The sequence below is a fragment of the Podarcis gaigeae genome (assembly GCF_964106915.1).
Source record: "Podarcis gaigeae genome assembly, chromosome: 9".
In the NCBI taxonomy this organism is placed as follows: domain Eukaryota; kingdom Metazoa; phylum Chordata; class Lepidosauria; order Squamata; family Lacertidae; genus Podarcis; species Podarcis gaigeae.
Genome location: NC_139685.1, coordinates 49,145,782 through 49,160,556, shown reverse-complemented (window position 1 = coordinate 49,160,556; position 14,775 = coordinate 49,145,782). Strand labels below are relative to the sequence as shown.

Sequence of the window (14,775 nt, the reverse complement as noted above, 5' to 3'; positions counted from 1 at the left end):
ATTCACACTTTCCAAAATAATATGCAAGCTGAAACACAGCTATCCTTCAAAATTCACATTGATCCAATGCAGTTCTGCAACTAATGTTTACAAAAATGCATATATTAGGGAACTTGCTTGCAAAAATGTGCACATGAGTCAAAACTTCATGTGCAAATGTGCTTATTAGGAGAAATTCATACTAAAATGCTGATGAATTTTCATGAAAAACAATTAAGAAGGAAAACTGCAAATTGCTGCAAAATGTCGACAACTGAATTTAAGATTGGGAGACATACGATACGATACGATAATCTTTATTGCCATTGTCCCATACAGAACAACGAAACTGAAAAAATCTACATCAGACATTCAAAAACCAACAAGCCTGCTATCCCAGCCTGGTCAACCCCCTAAAAACTCTGATACCCCATAATTAAATACAAGATACTCCCATAGAGACTACCTTACACTGCGTTTAAAACCAAAATTGCATTTGGATAGAAACTGTTTCTCAGACGGCTAGTCCTAGTCTTTATAACCCTGTACCTTCTTCCAGAAGGCAGAAGCTGAAAGACATCATTTCCGGGGTGCGCAACTGAGAAACAGAGAGAAACGAAACTGACTGATCCTCTACTCCCAGGTTCACTGCTTGGTGCTTCCACGTAGGGCTGGGAAACACTCTTGACTTGAAACCATAGAGATCCTCTGCCAATTACTGTTGACAATACTGAGCTAGATGGACCAGGTGTCTGATTTGGTATAAGGCGTCTCTTTGTTTCAGGTCAAGAGTAAATAAAATTATTATTATTATTATTATTATTATTATTATTATGCTCCTATGAACAAATTTTCTGCACATTTGTTGGGGGAGGAATAACATAGTGGAATGCGGACTACAACCAAGAGTACCTGGGTTCAAAACATTGTTCAACCATTTGAGTCACGTGACTCTGGTTGAGTCCTTAGGTCGTGTTATGTACTGAAGTTCTCACCCTGGGCCAGCAGGGGGATACTGTAGATAGTTTTCACTCAGGTCCACGTCAGTTATTTTAGGCGGGAAACCCTGGGTTGTTGTTGCTACAATGTTGATAGCTGGCTGCCTATAAAAGCAGGCCGGCTGAGCTGTTTGCTGTTCAGTTTTCTGTTCCAGCTTACAAAATAAAGAGCTCCAGTTACAGATAGGTAGCCGTGTTGGTCTGCCATAGTCAAAACAAAATTTTTTTCCTTCCAGTAGCACCTTAAAGACCAACTAAGTTAGTTCTTGGTATGAGCTTTTCGTGTGCGTATCTGAAGAAGTGTGCATGCACACGAAAGCTCATACCAAGAACTAACTTAGTTGGTCTTTAAGGTGCTACTGGAAGGAAAAAAAATTTGTTTTGAAAATAAAGAGCTGCTTTGGAGAAATCGCTGTGTCGTCTGCCATGTCTACCCACTATTTAACAGGTCGGTCCCTATCTTTCTTGCTACTCTACGCAGAAAGTGCTTTTGAAAAGACAAAGTAGAGAGTGAGCAGAAGAAAGCACATCTGTTGCCCTGACCTCCTTGGAAGATAGGCTGGATAACAATGAGATCAACTAAAATAAACTATCCTCTTTCAAAAACGTGAAGGAGAAATGACTGCTATCTTTTATTAAATCTTACTTCAACTTCAAATTCTGACATGTTTATTCCGCTAGAGAACGCCCAACTTACCTATAACCAGTGCAGTGCAATCATCATTTGAACTAGAGATGATGGATTCCATAGAAGGGATATATTGAATCTGCAATAGCAAATGTGCAAAGGAAAATCCTATGAAATTCAGAGTGTCCCAAGGATATCCCAGGCAAATACCATGGAGCAACAAAGGCAAATCTGGTGAACGCAAGGAGAAGCACAACCTTCCCAAAAGCAGGTGAGGTAAGATGTGCTGTGCAGAAATGATCTTACAAATAATATCATGAAATAAGAATACTCCTCAAAAACCTCTTCAAAGCAGATGCAAACAACTGCACCCACCTGCTCATGGGAAATAATTATCTGAATCCTTCACAGTTAACAGAAAGAAGATAGTAGTTGAACATGTAGAAGACAGCACAAATGTCTGAAGTTCTCTTACCTTTGTCACCCAGTCATTATGAACCTTCCAGCGAATGAAGGTGATATTTTCTTGCTCATAAATAGCATTGGCAGAAATTGTTGGGATTCCTTCCACGGGTGGATATTTTGTCCAATTCCTATCAGAACACGAACACACACACACACATTCTTAGGATGGAAGAATGAAACCCAGACAATATTGGATTCACCACCAAACATATTATTCTGAATTAGCAATCTAGGAAATTATTCTCGCAAAGTTTGTCTTGATGCAATGACGCCCCAATAGATTTTGTTTTGTTGTGTTTTGTTTTAAAGGAGCTTTAAGAAAGTGTGTCAACAAACGTGCAAATAACTGTCACTCTCCCTACCTGCAGAATGGGCTACCGCTGGTGGGAATTCTGCCCACAATTTTGGTGGGCAGAATTGGGAGCTCCACACGAGCAGTGGCGGAGCTTCATTTTTCGGCACTGGGGAGGGCAGAGAGCAGGCGGGGGCAGAGTGCACTACCTGTGGGGGCGGGGAACCCAGCACAGGCAGGGGGCAGCCATGATAGTACTCTCCTGGGATCATGCTGCCGGGAGTGATACATTCCCCCCGCACTCCTCTTCCTCCGCCAGTGCACATGAGAGGAGTGAACTTGACATCATTCTGTGGGTGATGCTTTTTTGAGGACTCCACATCATCCAAACCCATCCAGTGTGGATTGCAGCCATGTTAGTGGAAGGTCACATCCACACCATATATTGAAAACACAAATACAGTGGTACCTCTGGTTAAGTACCGGTACTTACCGTAATTTATTCCGGAGGTCTGTTCTTAACCTGAAACTGTTCTTAACCTGAAGTACCACTTTAGCTAATGGGGCCTCCTGCTGCTGCCATGCCGCCGGAGCACGATTTCTGTTCTCATCCTGAAGCAAAGTTCTTAACCCGAGGTGCTATTTCTGGGTTAGCGGAGTCTGTAACCTGAAGCGTATGTAACCTGAGGTACCATGTAATGGGCATTTAAAGCACATGGATCCCCTCCTCCAAATAATCCTGGAAAGTATAGTTCCTGAAGCTACAATTCCTAAACCCTTAAGAAACTACAGCTCCCATGGTTCTTTAGGTTAAGTCATTTGCTTTAAATGTATGGTGTGGATATGACCATTATATATATATATATTTAAAGGACTACAGAGAAGCCATTTATGAAGCAAGGCATGGTGCATCTACCTCAATATTGTCCACACAGACTGGTAGAGGCTCTCCAGCATTTTAGACTACAGTTTTTCTCATCTCTGGAGATGCCAGAGATGATGAAAGATTGCCTGGGAATACGGTAACACTTTGTGTTAAAATCCACATAGGCCTGGTCAAACTGTCACGTACCTCAGTGTTTCTGCCACAGAACTGATCAACAGGATATTAACACAGCCCTGTATTGAACAGAATGCCACCATATCAGTACCCAGATTTATAATCAGCATTATTACCATTACAACATACGCCTAAGGTCATTTTTAACTATTGGTCAAAAGAACAGAGGGTGGCACTGTGGTCTAAACTACTGAGCCTAGGGCTTGCCGATCAGAAGGTCAGCGGTTCGAATCCTCACGACGGGGTGAGCTCCCGTTGTTTGGTTCCAGCTCCTGCTCACCTAGCAGTTCGAAAGCACACCAAAAAGTGCAAGTAGATAAATAAGTACTGGTTCGGAGGGAAGGTAAACGGCATTTCCGTGCGCTGCTCTGGTTTCACCAGAAGCAGCTTAGTCATGCTAGACACATGATCCGGAAGCAGTCTGCGAACAAACACCGGCTCCCTTGGCCAATAAAGCGAGATGAGTGCCGCAACCCCAGAGTTGTCCACGACTGGACCTAACGGTCAGGGGTACCTTTACCTTTACCTTTTAAAAGAACAGGAGGAGGAGGGTAGTCTATATCCTGCAGCAAATGCCTAACAGCAAAAAATATCTCTGATTATATTTAAACTGATATTCTGTGTGTTTTACTTTTACAAGTTGTGGATACCTTTCTTAGAAACAAACTGCAGAACTCAGTAAGTTCTAGCTGTGCCATTTTCTCAATTTATATCTGAATTAAAACATACCAGACCTTATCAACATACCTGTTCGTCACCATATGATATCACACATTCACCTTCTCCCCGAACACTTTAAACAGGAAGGAAAAAGCATTATACAGTCTGTTTGTAATTTGTTCAAATAAAGCTTCTACCCTGATCATAACTAATACATAGCTCCTTGGAGAAAAGGAAGAATACAAATGCAATGAATAAATACATGTGTACAAAAGCCAAGATGGGTCTATTCCCCCGCTCTGAGGTCTAACTTCTAGAAATGCTGGCGGGGCAGAGCTGGACCCTGAAGATCTTCCATGAATGAAATTTTAAACAAGGCATCTCCATGGGGGAATCCACACACGTATTTAAAAAACGCTGTGAAAATGCTTTTTTTAAAAAAAGTTTTGAAAAATATATTGAATTTGCCATACCTCACCATCGTCAACTAGTCGCACATTTGTATATTGCATTTTGCAACACACTTAAAACATTTTATTTGCAGCTGTACAGCAGAGTCCCCAGAAGCATAAAAAAGGAGAAAAACTGGGACAGGCATAAGAAAGGACAGGCTGTCCCTGGTAAACAGAGGTAGTTAGATTGTATGTTTTTCCATTGCTATTAGAACAGAGTAAGAACTGCAGTTAATCAGATGGTGTTAATTCTGTATTTCTGCTCCTAAATAGGTTTTAGTCTCATCTGAGCTCAATATAATATAGGAAATGTTAGAAATAAAAAATAACTATATGTCTTCTTTCTTCTATATTCACGGGAAAGGTATATAAACTGGGGTGTGTGTGGATGTAATTTGGTTAAGACAGTTGAGTCCAAACTATACCTGTAATCCAAACACAGAGGCATTGTTTCAAGGGCCACAATTTGGCAATACGGTTCCAAGTTGGAGAGCTCATAGAGTCGTATCTCTCTGTTACTGTAAAACACAATGTTAATTAAACACTTTTAAAGCCCAGTAAATGTTGCTTTTTAACACCAGTTGATGTTAATAAACTACAATTTTAACTCCACCTTTGATTTAAAAACAGCTTGTTTTAGTTCTTGCATTAGACAAAACTCAACAGATTCATTTTGCATTTTATGGTGGATTCAGATTAAGCATTGATTAAAGAGCAATAATTTGTTTTCTTTACTTGACATCAGCTGAATTATAATAGATGTCTAAAGGGCAAGGAGTGTGGATGAGAAAATATTCCTGGTTTGCCACAGAACTCCAAGAGACTCCAACACCATTTCGCTCCTGAATCTCCATGTTTCTGAAATGGGTGCTGCCATATTGAAATCAACCATGTAAGTAGAAAAATCCAAAATGTCAGCAGTAACACCACAGGTGTGCTCCTGCAGTGAATTAAGACTGAAATACCTACAGGCCACTTATTCTGAAGCAGACTCACAGAGGCTCGGGTGGAATCTACACACATGTTTACAACACTGTGAAAATCTTTTTTTTTAATCGTTTTGAAAAATGCATTGAATTTGCTATAGCTCGCCATCTCCATCTAATATCACAATTGTATATTGCACTTTACAGCACATTCAAAACGTTTTTTTCGCAGCTGTATAGCTGAGTCCTGTGGTTTTACCTGGAACAGCACCTTATAGTTTACTGCCTATTTACTCCAAGCAAACTATAAATACTTTGCATTAACCATAATGAAACAAGAAAACATCAACACAAACAAGGTGTGTTGCCTACCATTTTCTCTTCCTTGTTTGCTGTTCACATTTTATATAAATATGTTCGTATTTTATATAAATATGAACAAATTTGTGAAATTTCTGTGACACTTTTCAAATGGTAGTAGCATATCCATCATACTTAGAAACCCATAAATTTACTACATACCAGGTTCCAATAATTAGCTTGTTGTAATGGGCCATTAAAATAGAGTCGGAAACCCACTTTAGTCTCCTGTTTTGTAGTTTGTTTTCATTTTCATCCTAGACTCCAAAAGAGAACATGGTCAAAAGTCTGATCTGAACTGAAACATATCAACTGTAGTTAAGGCGCTGGGCTAGGTTTGTATAGAACACAAAGTCATGGTTTAATGAATAATACAGTGGTACCTCGGGTTACATACGTTTCAGGTTACATACGCTTCAGGTTACAGACTCTGCTAACCCAGAAATAGTACCTCGGGATAAGAACTTTGCTTGAGGATGAGAACAGAAATTGCATCACGACGGTGCGGCGGCAGCAGGAGGCCCCATTAGCTAAAGTGGTGTTTCAGGTTAAGAACAGTTTCAGGTTAAGAACGGACCTCCAGAACGCATTAAGTACGTAACCAGAGGTACCACTGTAGTTTACTAAAACCATGTGTCAGCCACTGGAGCCTGGGGATGTGCCACTACCTTCTCATTTAGCAGCAGATGTGCATCATTCAGCTGCCGAGTCTAAGAAGTTGTGGGGCAGAATCCAGCAGAAAAAATGGCCTGGCACTGCCCAAAATACAGCCAAATTAACAGACTACAGTGCTTTAACATGCCCCCTGATTCAAACACACCATGGTTTAGCATTATATTTGAACCAGGCCAGAGGCTAATGGAAGCAGCAGCAATAAGAAAGCCCTGCATGTAACAACCTATGAAAAAACTTGGTTGGTGGTTACAAGTTAAAAGCAGTTGCAGCTTACAATGAGCACATAAAAATGTTAATCGAACACAGAACTCTCAAACTATGGCACAGGAAATCTCCAAATAAAGAAGAAAATAGTTCAAAGTCTTACTGGGAGTAATTGCTACTTTTAACAGAGTAAAATATCCTGGGAGTTTGGCTGGGTGGCCATTCCCACATGGCGCAGCAGTAGTGGGTTCAGAGAGGCTGCCATCTTCCAGGTGTGGGGACGGGATTGCTGACACTGCCCACCTCCAGCTGCATTGGACCCTCGGGTAAGGGCAGGCAGTAGCCGGTCACACAATCACAGGCTGGGGCTTAGAGCTGCGAGCAGCCCACCCCCAGCCTACTTAAGGGGGCAGCCAGGTGTCGGCTGCCCTCTTGGCCAACTGAATTTTAAAATGCATTGATTTATTTAGCTAAACAGAGATTGCCCATTCATTCCATATGTTCATAATCTATTCACTTATGGAAATACACACAAAATGTTTCACACTGTGGAGTTCCTCATTAATGTCCCTGGGATTTTAAAAAATTGCTTTCTGACTTGCTTGATAATTTATCGTTCTGTTTCCTGTTTTACATGCACCCCCCCCCCCCCGTTTCCTCACTTTTCCCTCTTTTCTGCCTTTTATTAATCCTTCTGAAACAAATGCCCATTGTCCTTTTTTGCGCTGTGGAAAAAATAAATACATAAAGGAGAATTCCTTGGATGCCAGGGTCCAGGTTTGGGGCAAGTATTATTTGGTGACAGAACCTCAGCTGAAGTTTAAAATCACAAAACATGCAGCAAAGTAAAGTGTTAAAATATAGGCTGTTATTCTTTTGTGAGTTTCAAAACTTCCCCTAGTATAGAAAAAGACCACATGTTTGGTGAATTATAAATGGTTTACTTACAAACTCTCCAAAGGTCAGATTTGTGTACTTTTCTATACAGCATTCAGAAAAAGTTGCACAGGCAGTAAAACCTGGCTTGGTTACAGTAGTGAAAGTTCCTAAATTGTTGGTATAGGAACTTGAGTGGCTTGTTAGAGCCATGATTGCTCCAGCTTAGCCCCTTCACACGCTGTGCTTCTCAGGTAGAGTGAGGGGGAACAAAGGCTTGATTACCTAGTCCCTCCCAAGGTGAGCTAAGTCTGGCAGAACGACTTAGTCAATGGCCTTAACCCCTTGATGCATTAATTACATTTAAGCATGGTGGTTATATGAGGCTGGTTATCCCACAATTTTCAGAATGAAGGCAGCAACTTTTGTTAGCAACAGGCATATGAACCCTTCTGCACGTCAGCCTCTGTGCATGCATGTGTTTGACTCGATCCTTTGGCAGAACGTTAAGAACATAAGTGGTATGCTCCCAAACCTTTGTGGATTTACCAGTTCAGGGGCTGCGAAAATACTTCTCTTATTTCATAGAGCTCAACCTTTTGGCTCCTTAAACCAGACTTTTTCAACCCAGGTGTTGTTGTACTACAATTCCCATCATCCCAAGCTAGCATGACCAGTGCTCAGGGATGATGGGAGCTGTAGTCCAACAACATCTGAGGACCGAAGGTTGAGAAAGGCTGCCTTAGACGATACCATAGACCCACATAACTCAGATCATCCTTTAATCTGTCTGGTTCGGTGTATAGACAAGCATATATACATTTGACAGAGTTAATTTCATCACAGTTATACTTGGCTGACATCATTTTGAGAAATACAGTCATGAGTGAATGTGTTGGGAGAGAATGATAATGATTGTTAGGACAGCAGAAAAGCAATCTCCTTTTCATTTTAGCCTCAGTAGGAAGATCTTACACCTATTATCAATAAATATCACAGTCTTTAAATAATACCTCACTTCTTAAACTCACAAGAATCAGAGAGGTTTTCTTCAGTTTTAAGTTTGCACTCCAAATGGAAACCAATCCATCTTGGCCAACACATAAGATGTGACCATCCACTGTTGAGGAGATGTAAAGGAGTGGCTCTCTGTGACGTGTTTCTGTCACTCTGGATGGATGGAGAAGTGATGACATTTGCCTTAGGTGGTGCTCTTCCAGCTAAACAAAGCAGAATTCAAGTTTGGGTTAAGGCCACACACACAAACTGAGGCAAAGGAACATGTATGGCTTGTGAGCTACTTTCCTTAGTATGCTCATTGTACAATATACAATATATTTTGTTCTGTGGTGCTGGTAAGTCTTAATACACTCGTTTCTTTTGTACAACATGGGTAGCTGTAAAATATGGATACTGGTCTCCCTGCTCGCACCCTGGTTAAATACAGGACAATTTAAAGTGGACAAACAGTGCAAAGAGATGCGTAAATACCTCGCTCCGTCATGCTACAGCTCAAATCTGAGTTCTGTTGCTCTCACACAGCTGCTCTTAAGCAACAAAGAAAGACATCAGGAGATCTGATTATACACCTCCTGTGTTGCATCTAGTTTGGCTCTTACTGACATTAATTAATGCTGTTCTCTCACATGGAGACTTGCTTTAATCTAGCAATAAAAGCTCTTGCAAAGTATATTTTGTTGATCAGAATCATTGATAACATTGCTTAAGAAACTTCAGTGAGGCAATAAGAGATTGTAGCGCATTAAATGATGAAATAGATCAGAGGAAAAGATAGAAATGGGAAAATGTGTATCCATTCGTGTCAGTGGAAGCTTGGCCACTGATTTCTATGGGACGTGCATTGCACTCCCAGATTGGTAGGGACTTAATAGATGTTCTGAATAAACAAGGCATTCTGGATAACACTCCCCCTGAAAACTAGTTTGCCCACAAGAGCTACAGTGGCCAGTGGCCAGGGCAAACTACAGTTCCCAAGATTCTTTGGGGAAAGGTTTTTATTGTATGGTGTTGTGGGTGTGAGTATGGGTTTTATAGGGCAAAGCTAGCACTTTGAATTGTGCTTGGAAACAAATAGGCAGCCAATGTAGTATTGTCACAGGTCATAATAAGCATGTTTACTCAGAAGAAAATGTCCTGGTTTTCAATACAACTTTCATTTTCAGATACCCGTTAGTAGCCTTAGAGCAAGGCATTTTAACTTGCTGCCTACCTAGCCACATTAGGTAAAGGTAAAGGGACCCCTGACCATTAGGTCCAATCGTGACTGACTCTGGGGTTGTGGCGCTCATCTCGCTTTATTGGCTGAGGGAGCTGGCGTACAGCTTCCAGGTCATGTGGCCAGCACGACTAGGCCGCTTCTGGTGAACCAGCGCAGCGCACGGAAATGCCGTTTACCTTCCCGCCAGAGCGGTACCTATTTATCTACTTGCACTTTGACGTGCTTTCAAACTGTTAGGTTGGCAGGAGCAGGAACCGAGCAATGGGAGCTCACCCCATTGCGGGGGTTCAAACCGCCGACCTTCCGATCGGCAAGCCCTAGGCTCTGTGGTTTAACCCACAGCGCCACCCGCGTCCCTACTTAGCCACATTACCTGATTGCTTAACTACATTGTTTGCAAACCCATTCATAAACATTTAAGGATTCCCTTAAAGTTACCCTTGTGAATTCAGTGGAACTTGCTACTGAATAGACATGGATGGGATTGCACTATAAGTCTGGATACAACTTGGAGTGCTTTTTATACTGGGCTCCTTTAAAACTCCTTCCACCTGGTAACAGAACATAGTGGGCTCATTTGTCACTCATTTATCTCGTCCCATTATATTTCACTTCTCTGATGTTTTACTGTCAAATTCATTATTTCATATGTACATGCAGCTACATATGAACCAATATTAAGAACATATATAGATAGAAAATGCAATTAATTGTTCACTGGTAAAGAAATTACTTTTTAATACAGTAAACACACTTGCAAGCATCCTTAATCACTAGTGCAAATCTTTCTTTAAATAATTCTTCCTCACAGATAGTTTATAGAAAACAAGTACTGCTTTGGTATCAGCAGATGTTGTTTACTCACTTTTTAAAGCTTTAGATAAGATCCACACAGATTTTGAACTGAAACAGAAGCATCACTGCCTGACTGGAAACCAAACAAATTAAGTCAGCTGTAAATCTTTCTCGTTGTTCAAGAGTTTGTGGTCCAATGCCTTTGCTTGAAAATGTTATGTTGCTATGTGCAAATAAGCAGGAACAAAATCGGACTTATTTCTCATGAGTAATTGTATATGCAAAGCACTCACTTTCTGGATGCAATCCCACCTGCTGTAGCACTGACTTTGCCTCTTTTGGAAAACAATGCAAGGTTTATTTATGGGCACTCCAATCTGTTTCGCCAGCAAACTATGATCCGAAAGGACTACAGTATTTGGTAATGCTGAAGTTGTTATGGTGATGCAATGCAGCAACATCAAAACAAGGAACTGCTAATGCTAGTAACAGTTTCAGGCTTCCTTGACGATACAGAGTGTGAATAAGTTCAAGCATGCTCCTATATTGACTTCAGTAATTTTCATGCCCACCAAATGCTTTGAGGATTGTGGGCATAGATCAGAGGTTTTCAACCTTTTTGAGTCCATGGCTTCCTTATCCAATCTCTGTCACCCCTATGAGGCTCAGGAACCCAGTTATGCCACCCCTTGCCTGCAGAGCTGGCAGCCTCTCACCCTTTTTCAAACACCCTCCCTTGTGGAGTGTCCCCTCAGCCTCTTCTCCTCTCCCCTCTCCTTGGGAGTCTTCCGGGCAGCAGCTGCTGCTGTTGTCCCTGGTCTGTGAGCTGACCGCCCCCCCCCCACCCCAAAGAGAGGTTTCTCCCAGAGGCACCATTCACCTGCAGAGCTTATAGCCAGGACTGCTGCAATAAACAGCTGTGAAAGCCTTCAGGAGGCAGAGACACAAGAAGGCATCAGAGGAAGGAGGGAAGGAAAGAGGGACAGAGGCCAGTGTTGCCCATAGCACCCCTGACAATCATTCAAGGTGCTCCAGGGTGCCACAGCACACTGGTTGAAAACCACTGGCATAGATCACAGTGCAGGGGACATGGATATAAACCTCGAGGAAATGGACAAGGTGCTTGGAAGGGTCAGGGTGACTACTTGCACTGTGGACCCTTGCCACTCACTGCTGATAAAAACTAACAGGGTGATGACAGCTGGCTGGGCCAGGGGGTGATTAATGCCTCCTTAAGAGAGGGGGTGGTCCCTGCCTGCTTGAAGGAGGCAGTGGTAAAACTACTCCTCAATAAACCCTCCCTGGAATTGGAAAATCTAAGCAATTACCGGCCAGTTGCTCATCTCTTTTTCTTGGGCAAGGTTCTCGAGCATGTGGTTGCAGGCCAGATCCAGGCACTTTGGGAAGAAAGTGATTTTCTAGGTCCATTTCCACTGGGGTTTAGGCCCAATTTTGGCAAAGAAACTGTTTTGGCCATCCAATATGCGGACCTCTGTCAGGAGACAGGGGAAATGTGTCCCTGTGAATTCCCTCAACCTGTCTTTAGTTTTTGATACCACTGACCATGGTATCCTTCTGGAGTGGCTGTTTGGGTTAGGAGTGGGTGGCACTGCTTTGCAGTGGTTCTGGTCCTACTTGGATGGTCATTTCCAGGTGTTTGGGGAGTACTGTTCAGCTCCATGGAGCCTTCAATGTGGGGTTTCTCAGTGTCCAATTTTATCTCCCATGTTGTTTAATAGTTACATTAAACTGCTGAGTAGGGTCATCCAGAGGTTTGGACTTGAAAGAAGCCTTCTATTTAGCCAGTAGAATGGGTTGTGGTGTGCACTTACTTGCAATGTTTGTAGTGAGAAGCTTCCTCAGTCTGTATATGTGCCCATGAGTCCCCAAAGGATGGCAGCCACTGATCTTCACTCTTAGTTCCATGCCTCCTTCCCCATGCACTACACCTTTGAAGCACATGGTTCCACTCAAAGAATACTGGGCACTGTAATTTGTTAAGGGTTGCTGGGAATTATAACTCTGTGAGAGGTCAAATACAGGGCCCAGAATTCTTTAGGGAGGGAAATGTGCTCTGAATGTGCTTTAAGGGTATAGTGTGTGTACAGTTGTAGGGCCAATACATTCACAGTGGAGTTGGTATGATATTGTAATGAAGAACATGACATATGAGGCAGAAATTCATGACACAAATTTCAGCTTGGTTATATATCTGTTGTGTGGCCTTTAGCAAACCACTGAGGCTTGGGCTCCAATCTGCAATAGGTATTTATATTGGCATATTTTAGAGAATGTTGTGAAGATTGCTGAGAAAATCTTTGTGACATGCTTTCAGTATTTATGAAAAGGGCTACTTGAATACTGTGTGGAAGGGTCTTCCCAGAGCACTGAGCTAAAGCTGCCTCTGTTCTGAAGCTTCTACAAAAGCTAGCAAATTCTTCCATAGAACATACTGGTTTGACTAACAACAACGGAAATGTCAATTTTCAGAGACACAAAGACACAGGCAATTTTCCCACAACCGTCTTGCTAATTAACAAATCTCAACATTGTTGCTGATACGGTACAACAGACCATAAGAAGTGTAAGCGCTTATTCACAGTCTCAGCATGGCTTTCCAAAGGAATTGTAAGTGATGCACCTACTAGCCCTGTGCTGCTGACCTCCTGCATTTAACTCTAAGCACAAGAGACAGGAATGGCAGAATGTGTGTAATAAATTAAAGAGCGAAGATGATACAGCTTGAAAATGATGCATCTCTTTATCAAGCTTGGCTAGAAATCTAATCAGCAATAAACAGCATCTGACAGGGAAGAAACTTGAACAAATGCATTTATGAGAAGGAAATAGCTGTACACAGCCTAAGCAAGGAAGGGAACGGATTAATGTGTTACACTAATTCATACTGATAGTTTGACATTATGCACTAAAAATTAACTGAGCAAAATAAAGAAGTACATGTCATAAAGAGAAATTAAAAAGTCCACAAAAGGAAATCACAAGTGTGTGATAAGCTGCTGAGAGGTACTCTTCACCATTTATTCAGTTAAACGCCATCTGAAAAGGACACTGGAGTCTAGATTAAAGGTCAGATTGAACAACATAAGAAAAATTCCCTTGCCCACCAAATGAGGGAGAAATATATCTGTCAGCAATTTCTTCCAGCCGTCTTGCCCTTGAGTTGCTGCTGTTCTATTCAATACTCACTTTTAGAAGAAAAATCTATTAACACAGTGTATCTCCTCTGCTATTTCTTAGATATGATTGCATAGACATGTATAGGACTCCATCTACGTATATTAAGACTGCAATCCTATGCACACTTACCTGGGAGTAAACCCAACTGAACACAGTGAGACTTTTTTTTTTTTTTCAGAGTAAACAGGCTCATGATTGTGCTGTAAATCTTCATAATTCTACCAAACACTTACGCCCAAGATTTGTTTGTAAATCCCCCCTCAGATGCCCCCTTGAGGTCATGCATGTACGGTATGTACAAACAACCCTTCCCAAACCAAAAATCCTAACCAGGTGAATTTAAGTCCACATTCCTAAATGTACTTATTGCTTGCTCAGTCCTATAAATGTTTATTTGGAAATAATTCCTCCAAGTTCAGTGGAGCTTAATCACAAATAAGCATGAATAGGATTACAAGCCTTGTTTGGCAAGAAATGTCATTCAAATCAATGAGGCTTAGACTGTGTTCACACTCCAATGTGCTGTGCTGGGTTTTTTATTCATGATGTCCATACGGTGACAGCATTGTTCAAAGTGCATATCTATTATTAAACTCAGAGGAAGAAAGAAAAAAGCTGATTGCAATTCCTTCTCATAAATCAGGTTACCTGAATGTACCTTATGTACCTCATGTACCTACCTGAACCTTATTATCTTTCCCAGAGGCCAATTGTTGCTGCCAAATGAAGTGAGCTGAGTAACCACCAGAGACAGGATCTTTTTAGTAGTGGCATCTTGCTTACGTCACACTGTTCCCAGAGAAGTTTGCCTGAACTCATCTTTGCCCTCTTTCAAGCTGCAGGTGGATCTTGTTACTCAGTGCTTTTAAACAACTTGTATCTCATTATGGCATGTCCCTCTTAATTTTGAACTTGGGTTTTAACTGTGTTTTTAGTTTGTAATGTTTTTTACAGCACTCATTTTTATT

The 14,775-nt window shown here is 41.6% G+C and overlaps 1 protein-coding gene across 5 annotated transcripts in view; it reads right to left on the bottom strand.

Annotated features, from left to right (window-relative positions):
• Positions 1-11,003, bottom strand: part of LOC310852293 (cilia- and flagella-associated protein 337-like) — a 29,317-nt gene extending 18,314 nt beyond the window's left edge. For 4 of the 5 annotated variants that reach the window (XM_083755611.1, XM_083755613.1, XM_083755615.1 and 1 more), the window contains exons 1-8: positions 10,903-11,003; positions 8,607-8,795; positions 5,983-6,077; positions 4,960-5,052; positions 4,170-4,215; positions 3,435-3,481; positions 2,081-2,198; positions 1,675-1,744 (exon numbers count right to left, since the gene is read on the bottom strand). In XM_083755611.1, the coding sequence (XP_083611737.1) occupies positions 1,675-1,744; positions 2,081-2,198; positions 3,435-3,481; positions 4,170-4,215; positions 4,960-5,052; positions 5,983-6,077; positions 8,607-8,771 (634 nt within the window). In that variant the 5' untranslated portion in view covers positions 8,772-8,795; positions 10,903-11,003. Of the gene's footprint in view, positions 1-1,674; positions 1,745-2,080; positions 2,199-3,434; positions 3,482-4,169; positions 4,216-4,959; positions 5,053-5,982; positions 6,078-8,606; positions 8,796-9,066; positions 9,122-10,902 lie in introns of those variants that run through there. The other variant, XM_083755612.1, reaches the window with a different exon arrangement.
• Between the last annotated feature and the right edge of the window lie 3,772 nt (positions 11,004-14,775).